The 24364-nt window shown below is 28.4% G+C and overlaps 1 protein-coding gene across 1 annotated transcript in view; it reads left to right on the top strand.

Moving 5' to 3' along the window:
- The window catches only part of LOC122508919 (trichohyalin-like), a 122407-nt gene that overhangs the window by 49778 nt on the left and 48265 nt on the right, over nt 1-24364 (top strand). The window contains exon 5 of the mRNA XM_043622585.1: nt 5502-5759. Coding sequence (XP_043478520.1) covers nt 5502-5759 — 258 coding nt within the window. The remainder of the gene's footprint in view (nt 1-5501; nt 5760-24364) is intronic.

Raw genomic sequence — 24364 nt, 5'->3', positions numbered from 1 at the left:
AGATACATTCTAATTTTTACTATATTTCTATTAAAATATGAAATTGCAACTCATAAAATGTTTAAGTTTCAAAAGATTTATTTTCCCTTTGGTAGTTAAATTTGAATGTAATTTTTTTGTATCAAAAAGAATTTCATTATATCTTTGTTTTAGTATAACAATTTCACTGGTAAGAAATATTTTAAAATAATTTTTTTAAAAAGAAATTGGGAATTAGTTTTGTCAAAGTCACTCTTTGAAATTCGATTTTTCAACTTATTTTTTTTTAAATTATATGGTTTTTTTTATTGAACTTACTTAATTTCATACTCAAGAGTAAGAATTCAAGTTGCGCAAAATTAATTGTTGAAAATATTAAAGTTTTTCTCTTTAAAGAAGATTGACTTTGTTGCTCCAATTAATCAATTTTATTTGTTTCCTAATTTTTTTTATTAAATATACACACTAATATAATTCATAATAAAATTACACTGTTAAAAAAATAATAATTTTCATATTTTAATACTAAATATATTCAGTTTAATTAAAAAAAAAATCTATAGTTGATGGTTATTTAGGTTAATATTTTCAAATCAATGCAGGTAAATACTAAAAACAAAAGAAAAACTCGCACATTTCAAGGAAAAAGCTTCGGAGATGAAAGCTTCGAAAATGAAAAATAAATTTTTAGGGTTTCATGGCCAAGGGCCAAAACCCTTATAGCGAGACTTCGGTGTCCGTCCGTAGTTTTTACGTCTTAAGTCTTATGTAATAAGGTTTAAGTCTTAAGTCTTATAGCGAGACTTTGGTATAAGAAGGTCTTAACTCCTATGACTTAAGGGGTTACGCCACCCTGAAATTTTCAAAAAAATTTATGTTTTTTTTTTGCTTAATTTCAAAGTTTATATTCTAACGAATATTTTGAGATGTCGCCGAAGACAATGTCTCACTAATTACAAAAGTTATGGTCATTAGAAGTCAGCGCGGTGGGGACGCGCCGAGAGCTGCTGGAAGCAGCGACTTTCTATTTTCGAATGGTCTAGGGGGCCCTTTCATGATTTAGGAAGGGTCCTTTTCATTGTATCCCTTCCATTCTTAAATAAAAAAAATTATGGCCCAGGAATTGCTGATTAAATAGTAAATTGAAAAATTTTCAAGTTATAATACACTAAAGTTCATTTTTTTCTTCTTTTGCGTTTTTCTCGAAACCACAATTTTCGAGACGGTGTACACGATAACTCAAAAACTATTCAATCGATTGACTTGAAAATTAATATACATCTTCCTAAATAGATTTTCCACAGAGTGACGTGGGATTTTTTTGATTGAATAATTTGAAAATTTTTTATCCAATTTTTTATACGGTAATTTTAGCCAAAAAAAAATGTCAATTTTTGAAGTGCTTCCATTTGCGTAAAAAATTTTTTTTTTTAAAATGGCTTCGTCACTCTGTTCAAAATTTATCACTTTTTAAGAAAAATATTGTTTTACTTGTTTCTGACAAAAATTGAACTGCCAATCATGTACACCATCAAGGAGTGCTCCGGAAAAATTGATCCACGCCAATAGTTATATCTCCGCCATTTTTAATTAAAAACAATTTTTTTTTAAATATTTATAAAGCTCAATATATGTACTAAAGCATCAATAAATGTAAAGAAGTCCTACCTGAAACAGTTTTATCAAAAAAATTCCTAAAAAACCATCCGATTTTTATGCGTTCAGGGTGGCGTAACCCCTTAAGACGTAACTTCAGTATAAGAAGGTCTTAAGTCCTAAGACTAAAGACTTAACTTCGGTATAAGAAGGTCTTAAGTCCTAAGTCCTAAGTCTTAAGTCTTATGTCCTATGTCTTAAGTCTTAAGTCTTATAAGTCTTAAGTCTTAAGACAACATAACAACCATTGCCATGGTAACCGTTGCTATGTTAATGGTTGACATAACAAACGTTGCCGTTGCAACCGTTGATACAGTAATGGTTGCCATTACAACCGTTGCCATGGCAACCGTTACTATGATAATAAAAAAAAATTTTCAATCTTAAGTACAAAAAAATTTCTAAATAAATTATTATTTATTTATTTTTTTGTCATTTTAGGCCACGAAACCCTATGATGTAGGCGCATTGCGCCTGCTTCTCTGACTGATTTTTTTCACATTTATTCACATTAGAGAACAATTAAAATATATTTTTTAGTAAAATTTACAAATTTCACACCGTAATTTTATATTATCATCAAAAATATTTCGTCAAAGTTACTCGTATACTCAATTATTTAATAAAAAGCAAAGCTTCGGAGATGAAATTAAATTTTTACTTGGGCCAATAAGTAAAATTTGATTATTTATAAAAGCAATAATTTCCTTCCTTTTCACAAATAATATATGGACAAATTAAACTTTAGACACTCAACTTTATTTTAGTGTGCATTAAATTTTTGTTTAGAATAGTTTTAATGTATAAAAATATCATTAATCATCGTGAGGTAATTTTAACCTAAAACTGAAGACAAATAGTTTTAACATTTTTATCATATATAAAACGGAGGTCTAAAAATTTTTTAAAAGCACATAATGATAGAAAAAACATTGTACTTTCTGACGACACTATTTTTTAAAAAATTCTAAGAGTTTGAAAAAAAGCATAAAAGTTTAGTTTTCTTATAGAAAACCTATTGGAGACATGCTAAAAAGGCTTCGGAGATGAAATTATTTTAGCTATTGCATAAATTCAGTAGAATAAAATTGTTTAATTTTTTCTTTTTAATGATAAGTAAGTGCTAAATTTTTATTATGAAAATGGTTAACAATTATTAGCGAGTAGATTTTATAAAATTAGTCGAGAAATCAAAAATATCACAAAGTGTCACTTTCGGAAGAATCACCCAAATACGTTAAATCAAATTAGCAGGGTCATTTCGCAGGAGAGTTAAGGTTCATGTCTCAGATTTTTTTTATATTTTGCTTATTAATAGTATTTTGGGTCCTAAACAACTATACCAAATTTTAATTAAATATTTTTATTATTTTTCAAGATATTTGCATTGCAAATTTCTTGACATGTTTTTTTCATTTTATTATAACTCACTTATTTTTAAAAATTTATTAAATTTGTTAAGAACCTTTTTTACGTGAAAACCATTGAAGTTTAGTAAAAAAAATTGAAAATTAAAAAATATCAATTTTTTTAATTATTTATTTATAAAATTATATTTATTTTTAATGTTTAAGCATGAGCCCTATCAGATTTTGTTTTAAAAAAAATCTTATTTCAAAGTTTAAGATCTCATTAAAAAACCGTGAAATTTTTAGAATGGCATCTGTCTTTGTTTTTTAGTAATAAATTGTCAAAGTTTTAATTGCACTATCGCGCGCCGGCTCACAGTTGGATTTTTTTACAATTTACTGTTCAAAAATGACTACAGCCTACAATTTTTAACCGATTTGAGTGTTTTTTGTTTTAAATTTAAGGGGACATCCTGGGAGGCCGATTTTTTAAATATTAATTGTTTATAATTTTTTATTTTAAAAAAATTAATACAATTTTTTTAAAAAGGACGTTTATTTTCTTATTCCGTTACTGCACATGATTTAAATAAGTTCAAAATAATCCAATATATCCACCAGACAATTAATAAAACAAAATAATTTATTTAAATTGTTATGAACAATATTAATTAACAAATAGTTAACTTTGATTCCTCTTCAATAAAAAATGTTTTTTTTCACATTTACTTTTATATTTAGGTTCATTTAAAGAATATATGTCCTCTCCTTGTTTAAATAAGTTATTTTTTAAACAAGTAGGACATGTATTCTTGAAATAAAATTAAATCAAAAAGAAAATGTGGAAAAAAACCTTTTTTAGTGAAGAGGAATCAAAGTTATCTATTTGTTTAATTATATTGTTTATAACAATTTAAATAAGTTATGTTTTGAACGAGGAGGACATATATTCATTAAATGATCCTAAATATAAAAGTAAATGTTAAAAAAAACATTTTTTAGTGAACAGGAATCTAGGTTAACATTTTGTTAATTAATATTGTTCATAACAATTTAAATAAATTATTTTGTTTTATTAATTGTCTGGTGGATATATTGGATTATTTTGAACTTATTTAAATCATGTGCAGTAACGGAATAAGAAAATAAACGTCCTTTTTAAAAAAATTGTATTAATTTTTTTAAAATAAAAAATTATAAACAATTAATATTTAAAAAATCGGCCTCCCAGGATGTCCCCTTAAATTTAAAAGAAAAAACACTCAAATCGGTTAAAAATTGTAGGCTGTAGTCATTTTTGAACAGTAAATTGTAAAAAAATCCAACTGTGAGCCGGCGCGCGATAGTGCAATTAAAACTTTGACAATTTATTACTAAAAAACAAAGACAGATGCCATTCTAAAAATTTCACGGTTTTTTAATGAGATCTTAAACTTTGAAATAAGATTTTTTTTTAAACAAAATTTGATAGGGCTCATGCTTAAACATTAAAAATAAATATAATTTTATAAATAAATAATTAAAAAAATTGATATTAATTAATTGATATTAATTTTCAATTTTTTTTACTAAACTTCAATGGTTTTTACGTAAAAAAGGTTCTTAACAAATTTAATAAATTTTTAAAAATAAGTGAGTTATAATAAAATGAAAAAAACATGTCAAGAAATTTGCACTGCAAATATCTTGAAAAATAATAAAAATATTTAATTAAAATTTGGTATAGTTGTTTAGGACCCAGAATACTATTAATAAGCAAAATATAAAAAAAATCTGAGACATGAACCTTAACTCTTCTGCGAAATGACCCAGCAGAATTATTATGTTTTATGTACATGCAATGCATTTTTTACTATTACTTTGCAAATTGCATTAGCCAAAACAATAAAAAGATAAACCTTCTTATGTATCTAAGGATATTTTTTTAGAAAATGATAAATAAGCTGAACAATGAAATTTTTTGTTATGGCTGTTGTGTATATCTTTGAGATTTAAAATTCGAAGCTGCTTCTAAATTTTAATTTTAATCAATTTTTTTATGAATACAGTTAACAATTTTATTTGTATTGAATTTTTGTTGAGCATAAAAATTTAATTTTTAAATAAAGATTAAAGTTTTCAATTTTCAATTCAAAATAACAAATTTATAAATAAAACATTTATTTTCAAATGGAAGTAAAAATTTAATTTTTAAATGAAAATAAAATTTTTATTTGTAAATGGAAAGAAAAATTTAATTTTTAAATTAAAACAAAATTTCGTTTTTAATTTAAAACCATATTAATGATCAAATTTTGAGTGTATAATTTTATTAACTGTCGTTTATCATTTTTTTGACATCTGCATGTTCTTTTACTATCTTTTATATCAACTAGAATTCATTTGTCTTTTGGAATAAAATCAATGAAGACAATTAAAGTTTTTGTGAATTCAAAAGAGAACTGAATTTTTATTATTTTTTCGATATTTAACAAAATAGTATAAAATTTCGTTTTCATTGATTATTTTCTGATACAGGTGGATCTTCACGAAGCAAACAAGAAACTTCAAGCTTCACCCGCGAAAGCTGGTGGTGATACTAGTCAACAACACAAACAATTGGAGGAACAGAAGCGACAAGTGGAAGAACAGAAAAAGCACATGGAAGAGAAAGCAAGAATGGTCGATCAGAAGGCAAGGACGATAGAAGAAAAAGAAAGATCTCTTCAAAATCTCGATCAGGAACTAAAGAAACGAAAAGCAAAAATGGACCAGCTCGAACAACAGTTGCAGAAGGCAATTATTTTTATAATTTGAATCATATTGGGATTTTTCTTTTGTCCCTTTTGCTCAATTTTATCCTCTCTACAGAGAGAGTAGAGAGAGTAAGAAAAAAAAGTTGATATATCAACTTTTTTTTCTTACTCTCTGATTATTTCTTTCTCCCTTTTTCATATTCTCTACTCTTCTTTTTCTATATATTTCTTTCCACTTCCTTTTCTTTTGTCTGTTCACATCACAAATAAATTTTTTTCGGTGTTTATCTCTCTTTTGTTTTTAGGGTTCCGTACACCATAGGTGTACTGACGGAACCCTTATGAAATCACTCGTGTGTCCGACCCAGCTACGCAAAATAAGCTGTCCCCCCCTTAACTTTTACAAATCTCAACCTAGTGAGCTGACATTCGGGAGGGATCTTCAGTTTTAAGTGCAGATTACAGGAAAAATATAGCGAACCCAATTGACGGACATATTTGCGAACTAGGAGGGAAAGAAATTGAATTTTTCAGAAAAAAGTACAAAAAATGACCCTGTCCCCCCTCCTTAATTTTTACAAATCTCAACCTGGTGAGCTGAAATTCGGTAAGGATTTTCAGTTTTAAGTGCAGATTACAGGAAAAATATAGCGAACCCAATTGAAGGACATATTTGCGAACTAGGAGGGAAAGAAATTCAATTTTTTCGAAAAAATTGAAAAAATTACCCTGTCCCCCCCCTTTAACTTTTAGAAATCTTAACTTGATGAGCTGAAATTCGGTAGGGATCATCAGTTTTAAGTGCAGATTACAGGAAAATTATAGCGAACCTGATTGGTGGAGATATTTGGGAACTAGAAGGGAAAGAAATTGAATTTTTTTGAAAAAATTGCAAAAAATGACCCTGCCCCCCCCTTAACTTTTACAAATCTCAACCTTATGAGCTAAAATTCGGTAGGGATCTTCAGTTTTAAGTGTAGATTACAGGAAAAATATAGCGAACCTGATTGGTGGAGATATTTGGGAACTAGAAGGGAAAGAAATTGAATTTTTTTGAAAAAATTGCAAAAAATGACCCTGTCCCCCCCCTTAACTTTTACAAATGTCAACATTATGAGCTAAAATTTGAACTCGATTGACGGACATATTTGCGAACTAGAAGGGAAAGAAATTTAATTTTTACGAAAAAATTGCAAAAAATGACTTTTCTCTCCCCCTTTTGAACTTTTAGGAATCTTAATCTATATGTAATAAAAATACATATGTGTACCGAATTTCAGCTCAATAGGTTTATATATGTTAATATTAATCAATTATATTTCTTATATATATTTTTTTTTATAAAAAATGAGTTTTATTTTGGTGTACGGAAATAATATTGATTGGGAACGCGTCAGTTTAAAAATTATCCGCCATATTGGATCCGCAATTTAAAATTTTAAAAAACCGACCTCAAATTCTAATTCAGCGACCCCAAAAACCTTATATACACTACCGTCCATAAGTATCAGGACGCCCCTTTTTTCATGAGTGGAAAAATGCTTAAAACTTAGAAAATAAGAATGACAAAAATTTTTCGTATTTTTTTCCTGAAAGCTAATGAAATTATGAAAAGACTGACACCTGATCGAAGAATTTTCGTTGACTATTCTGTCAGATACTGAAAAAATACTGGATTTTGCATGCTTTTTGTAATTTTTTAATTTCTCGAAAACTAATTAACTTTTATTAGCGCTCTTGGTCTTGTTTAAATCTCTATTTAATGTAGAATCTAAATTATTAACTGCACTGAGAGACCTTTGGGTCAGCAGCAGACTTTCGATAGGCTGCTACTGACCATTTTGGAGGAACGCTACAGGTCTATAATTTTGGGTTGCTGCGGTAAAATCTTGGGCGCGTGACAGTCCCAAAGTTGTTCAGCTGCAAACCAAAGGCGGCATCCCCACTACTTCGGTGAGCTGCTCACCAACATTTGGGACTGTAACGCGCCCAAAATTTTACCACTGCGCACCAAAACCATAGTGGAGCTGCTGTCACATACGTTGTTCCGCTACAGTCCCAAAGGTCTCTCAGTCCCTGTCCCCCCCTTTAACTTTTACAAATCTTAACTTGATAAGCTGAAATTCGGCTGGGATCTTCAGTTTTAAGTGCAAATTACAGGAAAAATATAGCGAACCTGATTGGCGGCGATATTTGCGAAATTGAAGGGCAAGAATTTGAATTTTTCCAAAAAATTACACTGTCCCTACTTTAACTTTTATAAATTTAAACCTGGTGAGTTAAAATTCAGTTTGTATATTCTTTTTCAAGTGCAAATTATAGAAAAAATAAAGAGAATGTGATTGGCGAAGATAAGTACTATAAAAGAAAAAATATAAAGATTTATTGATAAAATAAAATAATAAAATTATTTATTCGAAATTTAAAAAAATATATTACTATTTTTTTAATTATTTTTTTCAAATTTTGTAAGAATTTTTGAAATAATTTTTTTATAAAAAATGAGTTTTATTTTGGTGTACGGAACCCTTGATCTTAATGCGAGTGCAACTCGCACTTGTCCGATTTTTTTACTTTTCGCCCCATGCTGGGGCGAAAAGTTAAATGGCTGGGGCAAAATGTTAAATTCTATTTTTAGCCTACTAAAACTATTTTCTGATAGGTGTTAAGTAGTAGATAAGTTAAAGTATACGTAAACAAGTAACTTAGTTAATAAAAGATCTTTGTTTATTTAACAAAAGCTTTAGAATAGTTATAAAGTTAATAAATTGAAATTTCAAAACAAAAATTTTTTTTGGTTTATTTCAGGTGAACGGTTTTCTTTTTTGACAGAGTTAAATAAATAAATACATGTTAAATAAATAATTTTTAAACAAATAAACCCAAAAAAACGAAAAATAAAAAAAAATTTAACATGTAAAAATACATTTAACTTTTCGCCCCAGGGTGCGTTTTTGGCTTTAACAACAAATATAACAAATCTGACTAAAGATATTTAGCAAATATCTTTAAGTAGGTATCTCTTCAGGGGACCCAAATAAGGACCTAAAAAAATCGCGGTGAGAATAAATTCAAAAAATATACTTAAAAGTTGATATTTTCTTTTACGAAAAAATTTTAAAAAGTAGGGTGAAAAAAAATTTAAATATGGACACCACAAAAATAAACAGAATGTCACATAACTCCGAATATTTATTTAGGGTGATAACACCCTTCCATAATTAAAATTTCAATGCTCTAACTATTTCCGTTTGATACACGGAAAGAAATCTGCTAGTATTATATCACTGGGCGGCCAATAGACTTATTCCATCGGACCCCCACCACTAATTTTCAGGCCGAGTAGATGCTATTAGTCCATCGCTGCATAGTATTATTCTATGCAGAGATGGACTAATTCCATCTACTCGGCCTGAAAAGTAGTGGTGGCGTCAGATGGCATAAGTCTATTGGCCGTCCAATGGTATAATACTACTATCCGCGAGAAAATGATAGGCCCCTGAAAAATGTTCGAGTTTGACTTGAAATATCTCTGTTAAAAAAATTATTTGAAAAAAATGAGAAATATTTTTGAAAAGCGTGGAATCTCATATGTTTGTATACGAAAGGCCAATATTGAAAAAAAAATTTTGCACCGTACAGGTGCAAAATTACATCACAGTGTACCCCATTTTTCGACATTTTCAAAAATGGTCGACTTTTGTACAAGATTTTAGATGGAAGCGATTATTCAAAAAATTCTAAAAAAGAACTATTTATTAAATGAATCTGTCTAAACGAATTTGCTTTATAATTATTAATAAATCTTAATTATTATTGTATTTATTAACAATAATAGGAGGCAATGTTATCTCTGGTTCTAATAGTCTAATTGAAATAAATCAAATTGGATGTTGTAAATAATTAATCTTTTTATTATCTTAGATCATTAAAAAAACGAAATTCTTCTATTAACTACATTTTACAACATTTATTTGGACAGTTTTTTTTTCTTGAGAACAAGTGTAAAACGGTTGCAAAAACCCAATTTTTTCGACAAAATCTTAACCCTGTCATAAATAATACTACGAACTTCTCCAAAATGTGGACTCAGAATAAAGCTTAGAATTTTTTTCACATAGGCTATACAGTGCATGCCAGATTTTTATTTATGACAGGGTTAAGATTTTGTCCAAAAAATTGGGTTTTCGCAACCGTTTTACACTTGTTCTCAAGAAAAAAAACTGTCCAAATAAATGTTGAAAAATTTAATTAATAGAAGAATTTCGTTTTTCTTAATGAGCTAATATAGTAAAAAGATTAATTATTTACAACATCCAATTTGATTTATTTCAATTAGAGTAATAGAACCAGAGATAACATTATCTCCTATTATTGTTAATAAATATAAAAATAATTAAGAATTTTTAATAATTATAAAGCAAATTCGTTTGGACAGATTCAATTAATAAATAGTCCTTTTTTCGGATTTTTCGAATAATCGATTCCATGTAAAATCTTGTACCAAAGTCGACCATTTTTGAAAATGGCAAAAAATGGGTACACTGCTGTGTAATTTTGCACCTGTACGGTGCAAAATTTTTTTTTCCAATATTGGCCTTTCGTATACAAACATATGAGATTCCACGCTTTCCAGAAATATTTCTCATTTTTTTCAAATAATTTTTTTAACAGAGATATTTCAAGTCAAACTCGAACATTTTTCAGGGGCCTATCATTTTCTCGCGGATAGTAGCAGATTTCTTTCCGCGTAGATAATTAATTTTAACTGTTTTAACAGTTTAACCTTTCACCCCAGTCTCCACTATGTTTAAAATTTTTTTTAAATTCTCCTAAAAATTTCAATTACTTTTTATAAATAGTAAAATTCTTTGCAGAAATTCAATTATTATCAATACATTTTAATAAAATGGAATTAATCAAATTTTCAATTATAGTTATGAGCAGACAAGATTATTTTAAAAAATTGAAAAAATTCTTTGTTTAGTTCAATTATTTTCCAAATTTTTAATTAAAATTACTTTAAAAAATATTATTTTTAAAAAATTTAAAGAAACTTGTAAAAAGAATTTAATTATTTATAAAAACTATAATTAAAATTTAGGAAGCCATTTGTAGATTTATTTAGGTTCGAATTAAAATGCATTTAAATTTGATGCCAAAAAACCGGGAAAAATTAGGACAAATCTGGAAAATAACCGAGAATTTTGTTGAACAAAAATAGTAGACACCCTGAATATAACAAAAATTAGTCATTAAAATTCAAATTGTGGTATTTTTTTTGATACGTGTAAATTGATGCAATTGTACATGAAAAATATTTTGTTTGAAAAAAAATAAAATTTTTTTAAGTTCATAAATATTGTTTATTATTTCATCTATTTTCATTCAAATAAATTATTTTTATAAATTAAAAAAATCAGAAATGTAGGGCGTGCAGCCTGCAGACACGCAGGAGCCTGTCAACAGGGGCTAGCCATATGGCTAACAATGGCGCGCACAAGTGCCTGCGTTTCAGCCTGCCATGCCGCTCGGTCCTATCAATCGGCCCACAAGCTAGCTCTGGGCTGGCCATAAGCCAGGCATTTTGCTATCTGGGGGTTATGTGCACCTTTATGTTAAGGAGCCTCTACCATCTGACTACGATGTGGACTACTATCTCATCTATCTAAACTTTCTGCCAAGGAAATTGACAGCCGCAAACTCTATTATAAATGCAATGAATATAGTCGTTCAGTCCATTAGAAGCGCTACACTGAGAAAAAAAACTGTCAAAGTGGCCCCGTTTATTCATGCAAATTTGGCAGTGTTATTTGCAGTGAGAAACGCCATGGCATGCTAAAACGACTGTGTGGTACACTGCAGTTTTAGCATGACTTTCCAGCTACTTCCACAGTTTTACAATGCTAAAACTGCAGTGTACTCATGCTGAAATAGCGGTTTTCTAATGGCAGTACAATTCCTGCTATAATAGCATCACTTTATCGCTAAAACGGCGGCATTTTTTTCTCAGTGTACTTCACATGAAAGTATTATGCTTCTGTTAGCGTTGAGTATAGTGTGAAAACGTGTCATCATTTTTATTCTTTACGTCGGCGAAGTCTCTTAAAATAAAGAAACTTTCATTTCTTATTCATTTGTGTTGGTTTCCTTTAATAATTTTTCATTTTTAGCGGATTCTTCTAGGGTGTCCACAACCGGGTACACAAATTTTTTTATCAAAAAATTTTCATTTCATCATACACTACCGTCCGTGAGTATCAGGACGCCCCTTTTTTCATGAGTGGAAAAATGCTTAAAACGTAGAAAATGAGAATGACAAAAATTATTCGTATTTTTTTCCTGAAAGCTAATGAAATTATGAAAAGACTGACACCTGATCAAAGAATTTTCGTTGACTATTCTGTCAGATACAGAAAAAATACTGGATTCTGCATGCTTTTCGTATTTTTTTAATTTCTCGAAAACTAATTAACTTTTTTTAGCGTTCTTGGTTTTGTTTCAATCTCTATTCAATGTAGAATCTAAATTATTTAATGGTATTGTGATATAAATTTTTCCAAAAAAATTTGAAACTGTGAAAGTCAGATAAAAAAATTTTAAAAAACAGATTGACACTTTTTCAACAAAAAAATTTTTTTTTAAATTAAATAATTAAGTAATTAAAAAGGTATTTTGAATTTCAGTATATCTATTAAATGAACACATTTTACATTGACCTTTTTGACACTTTAATATTCATGATAATTTTTTGAATTTTTTTAATCCTACTTTTACGGTTTCAAATTTTTTTAGAAAAATTTATTTCACAATACCACACTGAGACAGGGTCATTTTTTGCAATTTTTTCGAAAAAATTGAATTTCTTTCCCTCCTAGTTCGCAAATATGTCCGTTAATCGGGTTCGCTATATTTTTCCTGTAATCTACACTTGAAACTGAAGATCCCTACCGAATTTCAGATCACTAGGTTGGGATTTGTAAAAGTTAAGGGGGGGATAGCCCATTTTGCATGGCTGGGACGGACACACGAGTGATTTCATAAGGGTTCCGTCAGTACACCTATGGTGTACGGAACCCTAAAAAAACAAAATTTTCAAAAGAGGACAAAACATGTATTGTATGCGAAAATATCAGGAACTTTTTTATTGAAAGTTGTAGAGGACAAGTTGCCCTACAATATTGATATATAAATATTTGCATCTATAAGCGGATTATATTGTCTAAAAAAAATCATTTATGCAAAATTTAACCTTTCGCCCCAGTCTCCCCTAATTGAATTTTTGCGAAGAATTTTATTACTTCTGAAAATAATTGAATTGTTTTTTGTAATTTTATGGAACTTTATAAGAATAATTGAATTCTTGTGAAGAATTTTTTTAAAAATAATATTCAAATGAATTTAGTAAATGTGCGGAAAAATGGCACTTTTTTAGCAATTAGAAAATATTTAAAAAAGTATTGAAAAATTCTTAAAAGTGCAAAAAGATTTATTGATTCATAATTAAAATTAGTTGATTAATTATTCTTTAATAAAAAAACTAGTAAAGATATATAAATAATAGATAAAATATGTTTTTAAAGTCGAACCGACAAATAACCTAATTTTGACGCTTTTATCAATTAATTACGACAAGGTGGAACTATTGAAATAAATAAAAACTCACCGAATATAGAGTATTTTTGATGAACTTTCAGGATTTCTTATCACTTTTTTAATTTTTCCTTTAAATATATAAGAAATATTGAGTTGAAAGTACGCGATTTCTGAAATGTTGCGTACTTCACAACTTAATAACTCCGTTAAAGAAAAGTAAAAAAATTTGGCACTTTCACAACTTCTAAATCACAACGAAATCTATAAACTTAAAAATTTTCTTTTTGGTCCCGGGTCTAATTTAAAAAGTATAAAGGTTTAAAAATTGCACACTTTTTAAACCTTTATATTTTTCAAATTAGAATAGAAATAGAATAATAGAATAAAAAATAAATAGGTTTAACCTGAAAAAGTGTGCAATTTTTAAACCTTTATATTTTTTAAATTAGACCCGGGACCAAAAAGAAAATTTTTGAGTTTATAGATTTCGTTGTGATTTAGAAGTTGTGAAAGTGCCAAATTTTTTTACTTTTCTTTAACGGAGTTATTAAGTTGTAAAGTACGCAACATTTCAGAAATCGCGTACTTTCAACTCAATATTTCTTATATATTTAAAGGAAAAATTAAAAAAGTGATAAGAAATCCTGAAAGTTCATCAAAAATACTCTATATTCGGTGAGTTTTTATTTAATTCAATATAGTTCCACCTTCTCGTAATTAATTGATAAAAACGTTAAAATTAGGTTATTTGGCGGATCGACTTTAAAACCATATTTTATCTATTATTTTTATATTTTTACTAGTTTTTTTATTAAAGAATAATTAATCAACTTATTTTAAACATGAATCAATAAATCTTTTTGCACTTTTAAGAATTTTTCAATACTTTTTTAAATATTTTCTAATTGCTAAAAAAGTGCCATTTTTCCGCACCTTCTCCACTTTACACTTATATTTTAAGAAAAGTAATAAATATTTAAATATAATTCTTTTCATTTCGTTCTTCAGAGATCATACAGATTCATTTCTAAAAGTATCAATTTTTTTAAAAATTAGGCCGCAACAACTTTATTTGAAATATAATGGTCTGACCCTTTTAAAATTTCAATACGATTGAAAACTATTAAAATTTCTCATACAAATTTTAATTTAATTAGCAACGATTAAAAACAATAAGCAAACTTAGTTAAAAATCGTGATCAATCCATTTCTTCTATAAGTGTTAGAGTGTATAATATTTTCTGTTACATTGAGACCTTTCTCTAATCCGCTTAAATCGTGTACGTTATTGAAAATAAGTAAACTTTTAAAATGGAATATTTTCGAAATACTTATAACTCAAAAATTAGATACTCAGACAAATATAAGAAAATACGTATTCCTTGTCTTCCGATAGAAATAAAAAAATAAATATATCTTTATTGTAAATATATATAATTTCATAAGAAAGATTTCTTTCTACAATTTTCGATAAAGAAATGATTTTTTCGTACTTTGTTTTCTAAAAGTATATATTTTAAACTTTGATATGAAAAAAATTTATAAAAAAACGATTTTGAAAAAAGATTATATTTTTAATTAATGGTTGATAAAAAAAAATTTACCGATTTTCCGGTTCGCTGAACACATCGTACACATAATTCATTTAAAAAATTGGGAGAAATAATATCTAACCAATTGCTAGCCCATAGCAGGCACGAGGGCTAGATAATGTATAAGGCAATACTCCAGCCCATTGCTAGCCCGTCTGACTTTCTCTAAGTTTTCTCTGACGCGACGTGCTGACGTCACCTATGCTATTCAAGGAGAGTCCAGAATAGAGTCGAAGTCGGTATGAACGCGCTGATATTAACGCGCTCGTCCATATGGAATACATAGGACGAGCGCGTTGTATCAGCGCGTTCATACCGACTTCGACTCTATTCTGGACTCTCCTTCAAATGGATGACGTCAGCACGTCGGGTCCACGTCCACGTTGATCGTGCTCATTGTAGACTCTACTTAAAGGCCAACAGTCATTTTTTAAAGAGACCAACACATTAATATGTGATGCAGGATTTTAATCAAACACGATGGTAAATTAAAAAATGTAATGACAACACTGAAAAAAACACCTTTTTTCCGAACGAATCCACACCCATAATATGTCGCTCTTCAAAAACAATAAAAATCATTTTTTTATTTATTTAATGCAAATTTTCTTTATTATGCTCACAGCTATTAAACAACTGCATATATTTGTTTCGTTATCAGTTAGAAAACTGCGTATTGTCAACAAACACGATTTGCAATACTCAGATCTGTAACGTCTCCTATAGGCGTCGAAGTTTACGTAGGGGTTTTTATTATTTTACTCCTTTATTATATTTTATCTTCTTTACCCTTCTACACCAATATTTCATTCCCTTCCTTTTCCTGCACGGAGAAAAATGAGTTTGCTATTATATACACGGAAAATCTTTGTTTAAGAAAGATTACAAAATTTCTTCAGGAAATGAGGATATGGAAAAAAATTTAGAAAAATAGTTAAAGTGTCTATTGAATTATTACTAATGGTTTTTTCTGATAAAATAAAGAAAAATTTTGAAGGTCTTAATAAATTGTTCAGTAATTTTAATATTAAGATCTGAAAGAAGAGTTCTATTTCTGATTTCGCACAAAATAAAAATTCAAGAGCAGTTTCGTAAAAATACGGGCTTGCGTGAAAAAAAAATTAAATGTCTCTGAGTTACGCTGAAGGAACAGACCTGCGCAGACACACAGGTTTAGGAGGGGTCGCACACACACACTGACACCCACAAAGTATATTATTCTGTCACAGATTACACACACTATAATAACGCACCTAAAACTAACACTATCTTACAAAGAACTATACGAATACATATAACGCTCGCTTTCGCACGCACGGATATAACATACCACAAGTTGCTTTGAATCTCTCTTATATACTAAACCTGCGTTTTCTTAGCCACTTGTGAGAAGAAATAAGGTTTTATTAAAATTAACTTTTCTTAATTAATTTAAATTAAAATAAATGTAATATGGAATAATTAAGTAAAGGTTAATTTTTTCGACTGAAAAGATTCTATATTTTGACGAAATTAAAAAGCAAGTAATTATTTTACTTATACATTTTAATATTTTTATATAAATTTTAATGTTTTATTCATTTAAATTTGTTATTACAATATTTAAAGAATATATATGCAAAACCACTCCTTAAATCAATGCTAACCAATATAATAATTTACTATTATAAATTACGAATTCAAGTGGAACAATTTGTGACAAACAATTTTATTTTCTTAAATAGTATATACACTTAATAATTTAAAAAAAGAACCATGAACTTTAATACATAAATTTTATAGGTCTAATAACTTGACAGTATAAACTAATTAACACTGTTTACCTCATTTCGGAACGGCTCCATGATCTCTAGTGAAACAATAAAAAAATAATATTCTAAACATATTTATGTTCAAATTTAATTTTTCAAAAAACTATTATTATGACTTTTACGAATTATTCTATGAATTTAATCAATTCATTATTAACACTTTCAAATAATCCGTTAACCAAGCATTATCGTTTGCCGGTTATGTCAGTTTAGGCTAGGGTCTTAATCATCACTCACACAGATGTACTTGCGTAGTGCTTACTCCGCATCAAACGATTCTCTTCCAGTTTTGAAAGAAATATAGAATTATTTCAAACATTCTCCGAAATTATTTCTGAAATTTCATTTATACCTTTTCCTAAAATATTTTTTTTTTCTTTCTTTCTTTTTTTTAAATGACTTTAAGCAAGGCCAACTGTCAGAACCCACACATTTATATACCAACTAGATTTGCGTTTCTACAGAACGACTTTTGAGGTACTCGCATTTGCCTGGACCACCCGTCTAATGGGTTTTCTCACCAGTGGAGAGGGAAACTGTAGAAAACCTCTCCGAGTACAACCGGTTTATCGACAGACGAATTCTAATGGTGTGTACCGGACAATAATCGACGGTGCACATCATTATACTTCGACGTCAAACCTCCCGCTCAGATTATCTCACGTGCCGGAAAAATCCCAGGCTAATGGGAGAAAAGTTTCATTTATTATACAAAACATTTATAAACAGTCATAGAATTTTTTCCATATCTTCATTTCCTGAAGAAATTTTGTAATCTTTCTTGAACAAAGATTTTCCGTGTATGTATAGCTAATTTTTAGCTGTGGTAGCTAGTGGTGCATTCAATCGACACGATACAAAAAATGATCGATATTTGTTCTTATATTATGTCAAAAAAAACGATATGAGAATAAGTCTTTTGTTTTTTGAACGATATTATCGTCATTCGAGCGAAAGAACCGAGATTCTCGGAATTTTTTATTTAAACATTATTTTCAAAGCAATAAAAACAAAATTCTTTATCAAATACATTCAAATACATAATAGTTTCTTGATTAGAAGTTTGTTGATGTTTAATAGAATAGTTGACTACATTTTTTAGTTAATTTATACAATTTTATTTTGAATGAAAAATTTATAATAATTAATGTCTACTTAATTTAATCAAATTAAAACTCACATTTAGTTAACCTCCCTACGGTTTAACCCGAGTATACTCGTGGCGTATCTTTCATTTATTTATTTAAAAAAAATTTAATTCAAGAGTCACATAAATAAAGTACCAATAAGTGTAACTTGAAGCTAAAGAGTTGTATTATTTAATATCAAAATAAAAATTAAATAGTCAAAATTAATTTTAACAAAGTTATAAATTTACTTCCTGCAAAATTGATTTTTTTTACAATTTACTGTTTAAAAATGTCTATAACCTAAAATTTTTAACCGATTTCAGTGTTCTCTATTTGAAATTAAAAGGAAATAAATTTTAAGACATTCCTCGAAACCGATTTTTGAGATAATAATTATTTCTGATTTTTATTTTAATCAAAGTTAACAAATTAACACAATTTTTTTGAAACAGGACGTTCATTTTTTTATTTCGTTACTGCACATGATCTAAATTAGTTCAAAATAATCTAATATGATCACCAGACAATTAATTAAACATAAAATGATTTATTTAAATTGTTATAACCAATATTAAATAACAAATAGATAACTTTAATACCTTTCCACTAAAAAATGTTTTTTCCACATTTTCTTTTTAATTTAAGTTCATTACAAGAATACATGTCCTTTTTGTTTAAAAAGTAACTTATTTAAATTGTTATAAACAATATTATTTAACAAATAGATAACTTTGATTTTTCTTTACTAAAAAAGGTTTTATTTACACGTTTTCTTTTTAATTTATTTAAATTCAATTCAAGAATATATGTCCTTTTTGTTTAAAAAGTAATTTATTTAAATTGTTATAAACAATATTAATTAACAGATAGATAACTTTGATTTTTATTTACTAAAAAAGGTTTTATATACACGTTTTCTTTTTAATTTCTTTAAATTCAATTCAAGAATATATATCCTTTTTGTTTGAAAAGTAATTTATTTAAATTGTTATAAACAATATTAATTAACAAACAGTTAACTTCGATTCATCTCCATTAAAAAATGTTTTTTTCACGATTATTTTTTTATTTTTGTTCATTTAAAGAATATATGTTCTCCTTGTTTAAAAAATAACTTATTTACATATATTGTTATGAACATTACCAATTAAAAAATAGTTAACTTTTGTTCCTCTCCACCAAAGACATATTTTAAAGTCATAGCCTATTTAAAATAAGTATTTATACTTACATTCTTATATATTTTAAATGAGCCTAAATAAAAAAGTAATCGTAAAACAATTTTTGGTGAAGAGGAACAAAAGTTATCTATTTGTTAAATAATAATGTTTATAACTATTTAAAAAAGTTATTTTTTAAACAAAAAGAGGACATATATTCTTGTAATAAACTTAAATTAAAAAGAGAATGTGAAAAAAAAACATTTTTTAGTGGATGAGATGAATCAAAGTTAACTGTTTGTTAATTAATATTGTTTATAGCAATTTAAATAATTTACTTTTTAAACAAAAGGGACCTATATTCTTTAAATGAACTTAAATTAAAAAGAAATTGTGAAAAAAAACATTTTTTAGTAGAGAAATTTTACAGGAGACTGAAAAAACTGTTTATTTAAAATAGGATTAATTTAAAGACTCCAGCTTGTTTTCGTATAAAATTGTCTAAATTTTCTTCTGTCATTGTAGAATAAACTTTTATTTTCTAATAAAAACCGAGATTATCGTTCGATGTCGATCGATATTTCAGTACGATACGATATATAAACAAGTTGTTCATTTCATGACCATTTAGCTTCCTCAACATATAAAATATAAATTCGTGACGTAATTCACTTACAAAATTTTAGCAAACTCCATCTAAACATATGTATAAAATTAAATTTATCGCATAAAATCGGGATAGAATCTAATCAAACATATAAAATATTTACTAAAGTTAATAATATATTCATTACATCATTTTAGGTACAAATCTCCATGAAAACCAAATTATGATTTTTCAAAAGCATAACAATCAAAGCATACATTCTTCTTAAGGAAATTTCTTTTTGATGCAGCAAGATATATTCATAAATTAAATGTAATTATATTGCGGTTTGCAAACTTTTGCAATTCGAAATGATTCGAATTTTCTGTTGTCGAGTCGATTAATGTTCGGTTCGACTCGATTAAATGCACACCTCTATTTCATATGCAAATTGCTTCTTTTTTATGATAGAATAATCATTTAAAAATATTAATATTAAATAAATTATGAAAAAATACAAAATTTGAATTTTTTGTGAAAAAGAAAAATTTCTATTAATTTTATAAATTTTGACAAAAAATATACTTTGTATACATCAATCGATTCGTTTTCTTGTCAGGAATGTAATTTTTAGAATAATTAATTAAAATATTAACAAATAAAAAAATTATTTACAAAAATACAAAAAAAAATTTTTTTTGAATTTTAAAAAAATTGTATAAAAAATTTTTTTTAGATATTTTTGAAAATCCTTGTGTCAGATTTTAGGTATTAATGACTGCAATAAACCTGAAAAATTTCAAGACAATCCATCAAAATTTGTTTGAGATAATTTGTACACAATTTTTGAGACATACACACACACACATACACACACATACATCTGGACATTTGTTCATAATTGAATATACATATGTTATAGATGAAAATGAGTCCATATAACCTTCTTTTGAAAAATTGAAAATCGTCACGAATGCAAAGCTTCCTTATGAGGAAGCAAAAAACAAAAGAATGAACGATATTCACTTTTTTAACATTTTTTGAAAACGATCAATATGAAGTGAGATAATTGAAAATCTCGTATCGTTATTGGTACACGGAGAGAAATCTGTTGCTATTATTGCTTGCAGAATCTTTACAAATTTTATTAGTCACTGCTGAATAGAATTTTAGCTTGAGGTTATAATAATTTATATACGAAATCATGTATTTAATGTAATGGAGAGTTCGATGCAATAAAAACAAAAAGCAGTTGCTAATTTTGCACGAAATCTTTATTATAAATATAAAGAGAACGTGCTATAAAAGTATTAGATTCTTCTTATAAGAATCGCTCGAACTCCGACTGATTTTCAGGCGGACTTTATACAACACAATCTTACTTGCGTGTACGCACATATAACTCACACACACATATATTTCTCTGGATGATTTCAAAGAACGGAACGCGTACAAAGCGGTGACGTTTGCAATAACATAACCTAACAATTTTCACATGTTGCTTATATATTCAAACACGAATAAAAATGCAATAATTTTTAACTAATATACTTACTATTAAATAAATTTTATCTTTTTATACCAGCAACAAGTATTAAATACTACATATAATATATAATGTTTTACAGGACGACAAAACTGCCCAGAGAAATATATGTGTGTGTGAGTTATATGTGCGTATACACAGGTAAGATTGTGTTGTATGTTAGAGTATCTCTATGTTCTACAGGGAGGGATCTCCAAAATTTAATCAACTACACAATTAACGTTTAAGTTTATTTATTATTAAAAGAAATATATTAAAGAACACACCGTATTACACTTCGTTACACACTTCGAGGTAAGAATGTATCGCCACTCTTGGCCCAACTATCAAACGGGATAAACCCAACCTGGTCACAACCATTACTCGGCGACTGACCAAAGCCAACTGCCGTTGCCAGCATCGATGCAACGCTCGCCACACACGACACTAATGCCAACCTAATCACTAGCCACAAACCCGACAATGATAAATACCCTAGATATATATATATAACCTCTCTAACACTCGGCCATCCTACAGTTTACTTGGTCCCCAAGTAATTAATTGTTCTGATTATTAAAAGTTATACATAAAACAAAATTCTGATAAGATCAAGACAATAGTCACTTAATACAAACATTACGTGATCAAATTGAGTTAGAATAAAAAAAAACATCAAAGTCGTAATACAGTAAAATTGGAGTAAAATAACTTTTACAACTAAATAAACGTTGTTCCAAAACTTTACATACTCACGTCACCAAAGCGTTGTGGTTTTTGACGTATTCTATTACTACGTCTAACAATATTCTCATTTTGATTGTTCGAAGAATCATTCTCATTCATCTCTACAACGTCGTTAAGGTTATCTACTTCGCTAAGTACATCGCTATCGTCTTCCGTTTGGTTCTTGCTGTCTTCGTCACTATCATTGTTATATCCTCTCCAAATTCGGAGTTGACTCACATGAGCCGTTGTTTTCGTTCTAGATCCGCTGCCATGAGAAGTCAAACCTTGAATACGATAAGTATCCGACGGAAGGATTTCTGTAATCACTAATGGCCCTTTATTACGAGACTGTAGTTTGGTCGACTGACCAGTGCTTTCTGAATTTTTGCTCATAAATACAATGTCGCCTACATTACACGGAAAAAAATTAATCTCTAAACTTGAAATAATATTAATTTGAAGTCCAATGAAATATAAGTGTATCTAAATTAAACATTATAGTCACAATTACTGTGATAAGTTGTGTTTGATTCTGTCAAACTTTATACCAGAAAACGCCATAAATTCACATCTCTGATTTAGAGATTTGTTAATTTCACAACTTTTTTTATATGAATTAGGTACATTGTGTTTTAAGTTAATCAGAAGCATGCAGAGAGCACAATGGTCCAGCTGTTATATTCTTAGCATTACATCACTTTCCAATTTTACATTTTACAACCGCGTTTCTGCATGAATTTAAACCATCTTTTGAATTTAGGTAATTAAGAAGATTCCTACTCGTTGTATGTTGGCCTATTTTGTAAAAAGTGTCTGTGTTTAGAGAAAAAGTGGTTGCAAAATGTTTATTTACCTATTTCACGTCATTTAAATCAGTCAGTGTCGTATTTTGTCGGGTAATAATTGTAACCTACAAATTTTACAGACTTTCCAACGCCGTTAAAACAAAAAAATGAAATAAAAATATAAAATTCGTATTGTGTTTTAAAAATATCCAACTACTTTTTTATACTTGTCAATGTATAGTTCATACAGGGAAAACAATATAAATATTTTGTGAATAATTCTCACTCTAAATTGTGATAAATTATAAATTCTTATTACATCGAGTTATTACAAAAATAAGAATTATATAAATATACGATTAAAATTTTTAATATTGTTTATTCAAATAATATATTAGATTTGAATTTATTCAAGTAAGTTGATAGTTTAGAACATATGTTCCATATGTAATAAAATTTGAGATTCCTAATATCATTTTTAGGCATAAGAAATACGTGTTCTTCACAATACTAATATTCGGATTAGATATAATACCAAATTTCAGTTTTAGTGATCTGCTTACATCTTACGTCCGATTCCAGTGATAGTTTATGCCTAAATCTCAGATTTAATCTCTAATTTAGAGATTAATTTTTTTCCGTGTATATTTGACATTCTTTAAACGGTTCGCGTCGTACCTATCTTTTGACAATCGCTGTTCTATTTCAATTTTTTCTCGCGCTTCTGCCCAGAGTTCTTCTGGCAGACGATGAGTTTCTGAGTTCTCTGTCAATTGCCTAGCAAGGCCTTCGCGAAATCGAGGGATGTAGCCAAAAACCATCTCAAATGGAGTGCGACCCGTGCTTTTACAAATAGCTGAATTTAAATCTCGCTCTAAACTTTTTATTTCTAGGTCCCAGTGATGACCTTCTAAATCCGACAGACTTGACATTAAAGCAGGGAGAATGGTTCTGTTCAGCCTCTCCACTTGAAATAGTTTCGCCACCGCCGAAACCTACCAAAACACTGGTTACTGGAGAAAATTCAAATCCGTGACTCAAAACAGCTGACGCCTTGATTAAACAATCGGAACTGCCCTGATCGACAATTGCAGAGAATTCTTTACCACCTACAAAAATTTTCTTAATATATTTCGCATTCAAACTGTCACTAACAATATCAGGATTTATTTTATTAACTTCGGCTTTCGGCATAGCCTTCGGTTTATTACAATTTCGCGCGATATGTCCAACTATTTTACAATTAAAGCATCTTACCTCTCTTTTTTGAGGACAATCCTTTGCAAGATATCCTATCGTTTTGCATCTATAACACTTACGGTCTTTGTAAACAACATTCATGTCCTTATTTACTGACGAATCTGGTTGAACGCTGGTGCTGCTCCGTGTTGACAGGTCTCGATTCTCTCCTTCTCTGGAAAATGTTCGTCGGTCCTTTGAATTTTTCGTGTCTCTCGATTGAATAATCCGCTGCTTTCGTGTCTCCTCCAAGGTCTCCAGTTCTACGATGCTCCTCAATAATTCGTCCAAGTCGAAATAAGTATGAGTTAAAATTGCTGTGCTAATTTCTCTAGACCACAAGCTTGCTGCAATTTGTCTTTTTGTCTCATTTAGGTCCATTTTCAAAGCTTTGCATAATCGAACTTTATTAAAAAAATTCTTTTGTGTTTTCTCCAATGCGTTGCACTCGATTTTGCATTTCCTGCCACTTTTCTGTTAACGATTTTTCTA

The sequence above is a fragment of the Leptopilina heterotoma genome, unplaced genomic scaffold (genome assembly GCF_015476425.1).
Source record: "Leptopilina heterotoma isolate Lh14 unplaced genomic scaffold, ASM1547642v1 Lhet_581, whole genome shotgun sequence".
NCBI classification, from domain to species: Eukaryota; Metazoa; Arthropoda; class Insecta; order Hymenoptera; family Figitidae; genus Leptopilina; species Leptopilina heterotoma.
Note: the sequence above shows the minus strand (reverse complement) of the source record. Positions and strands in the feature narration are given on the sequence as shown.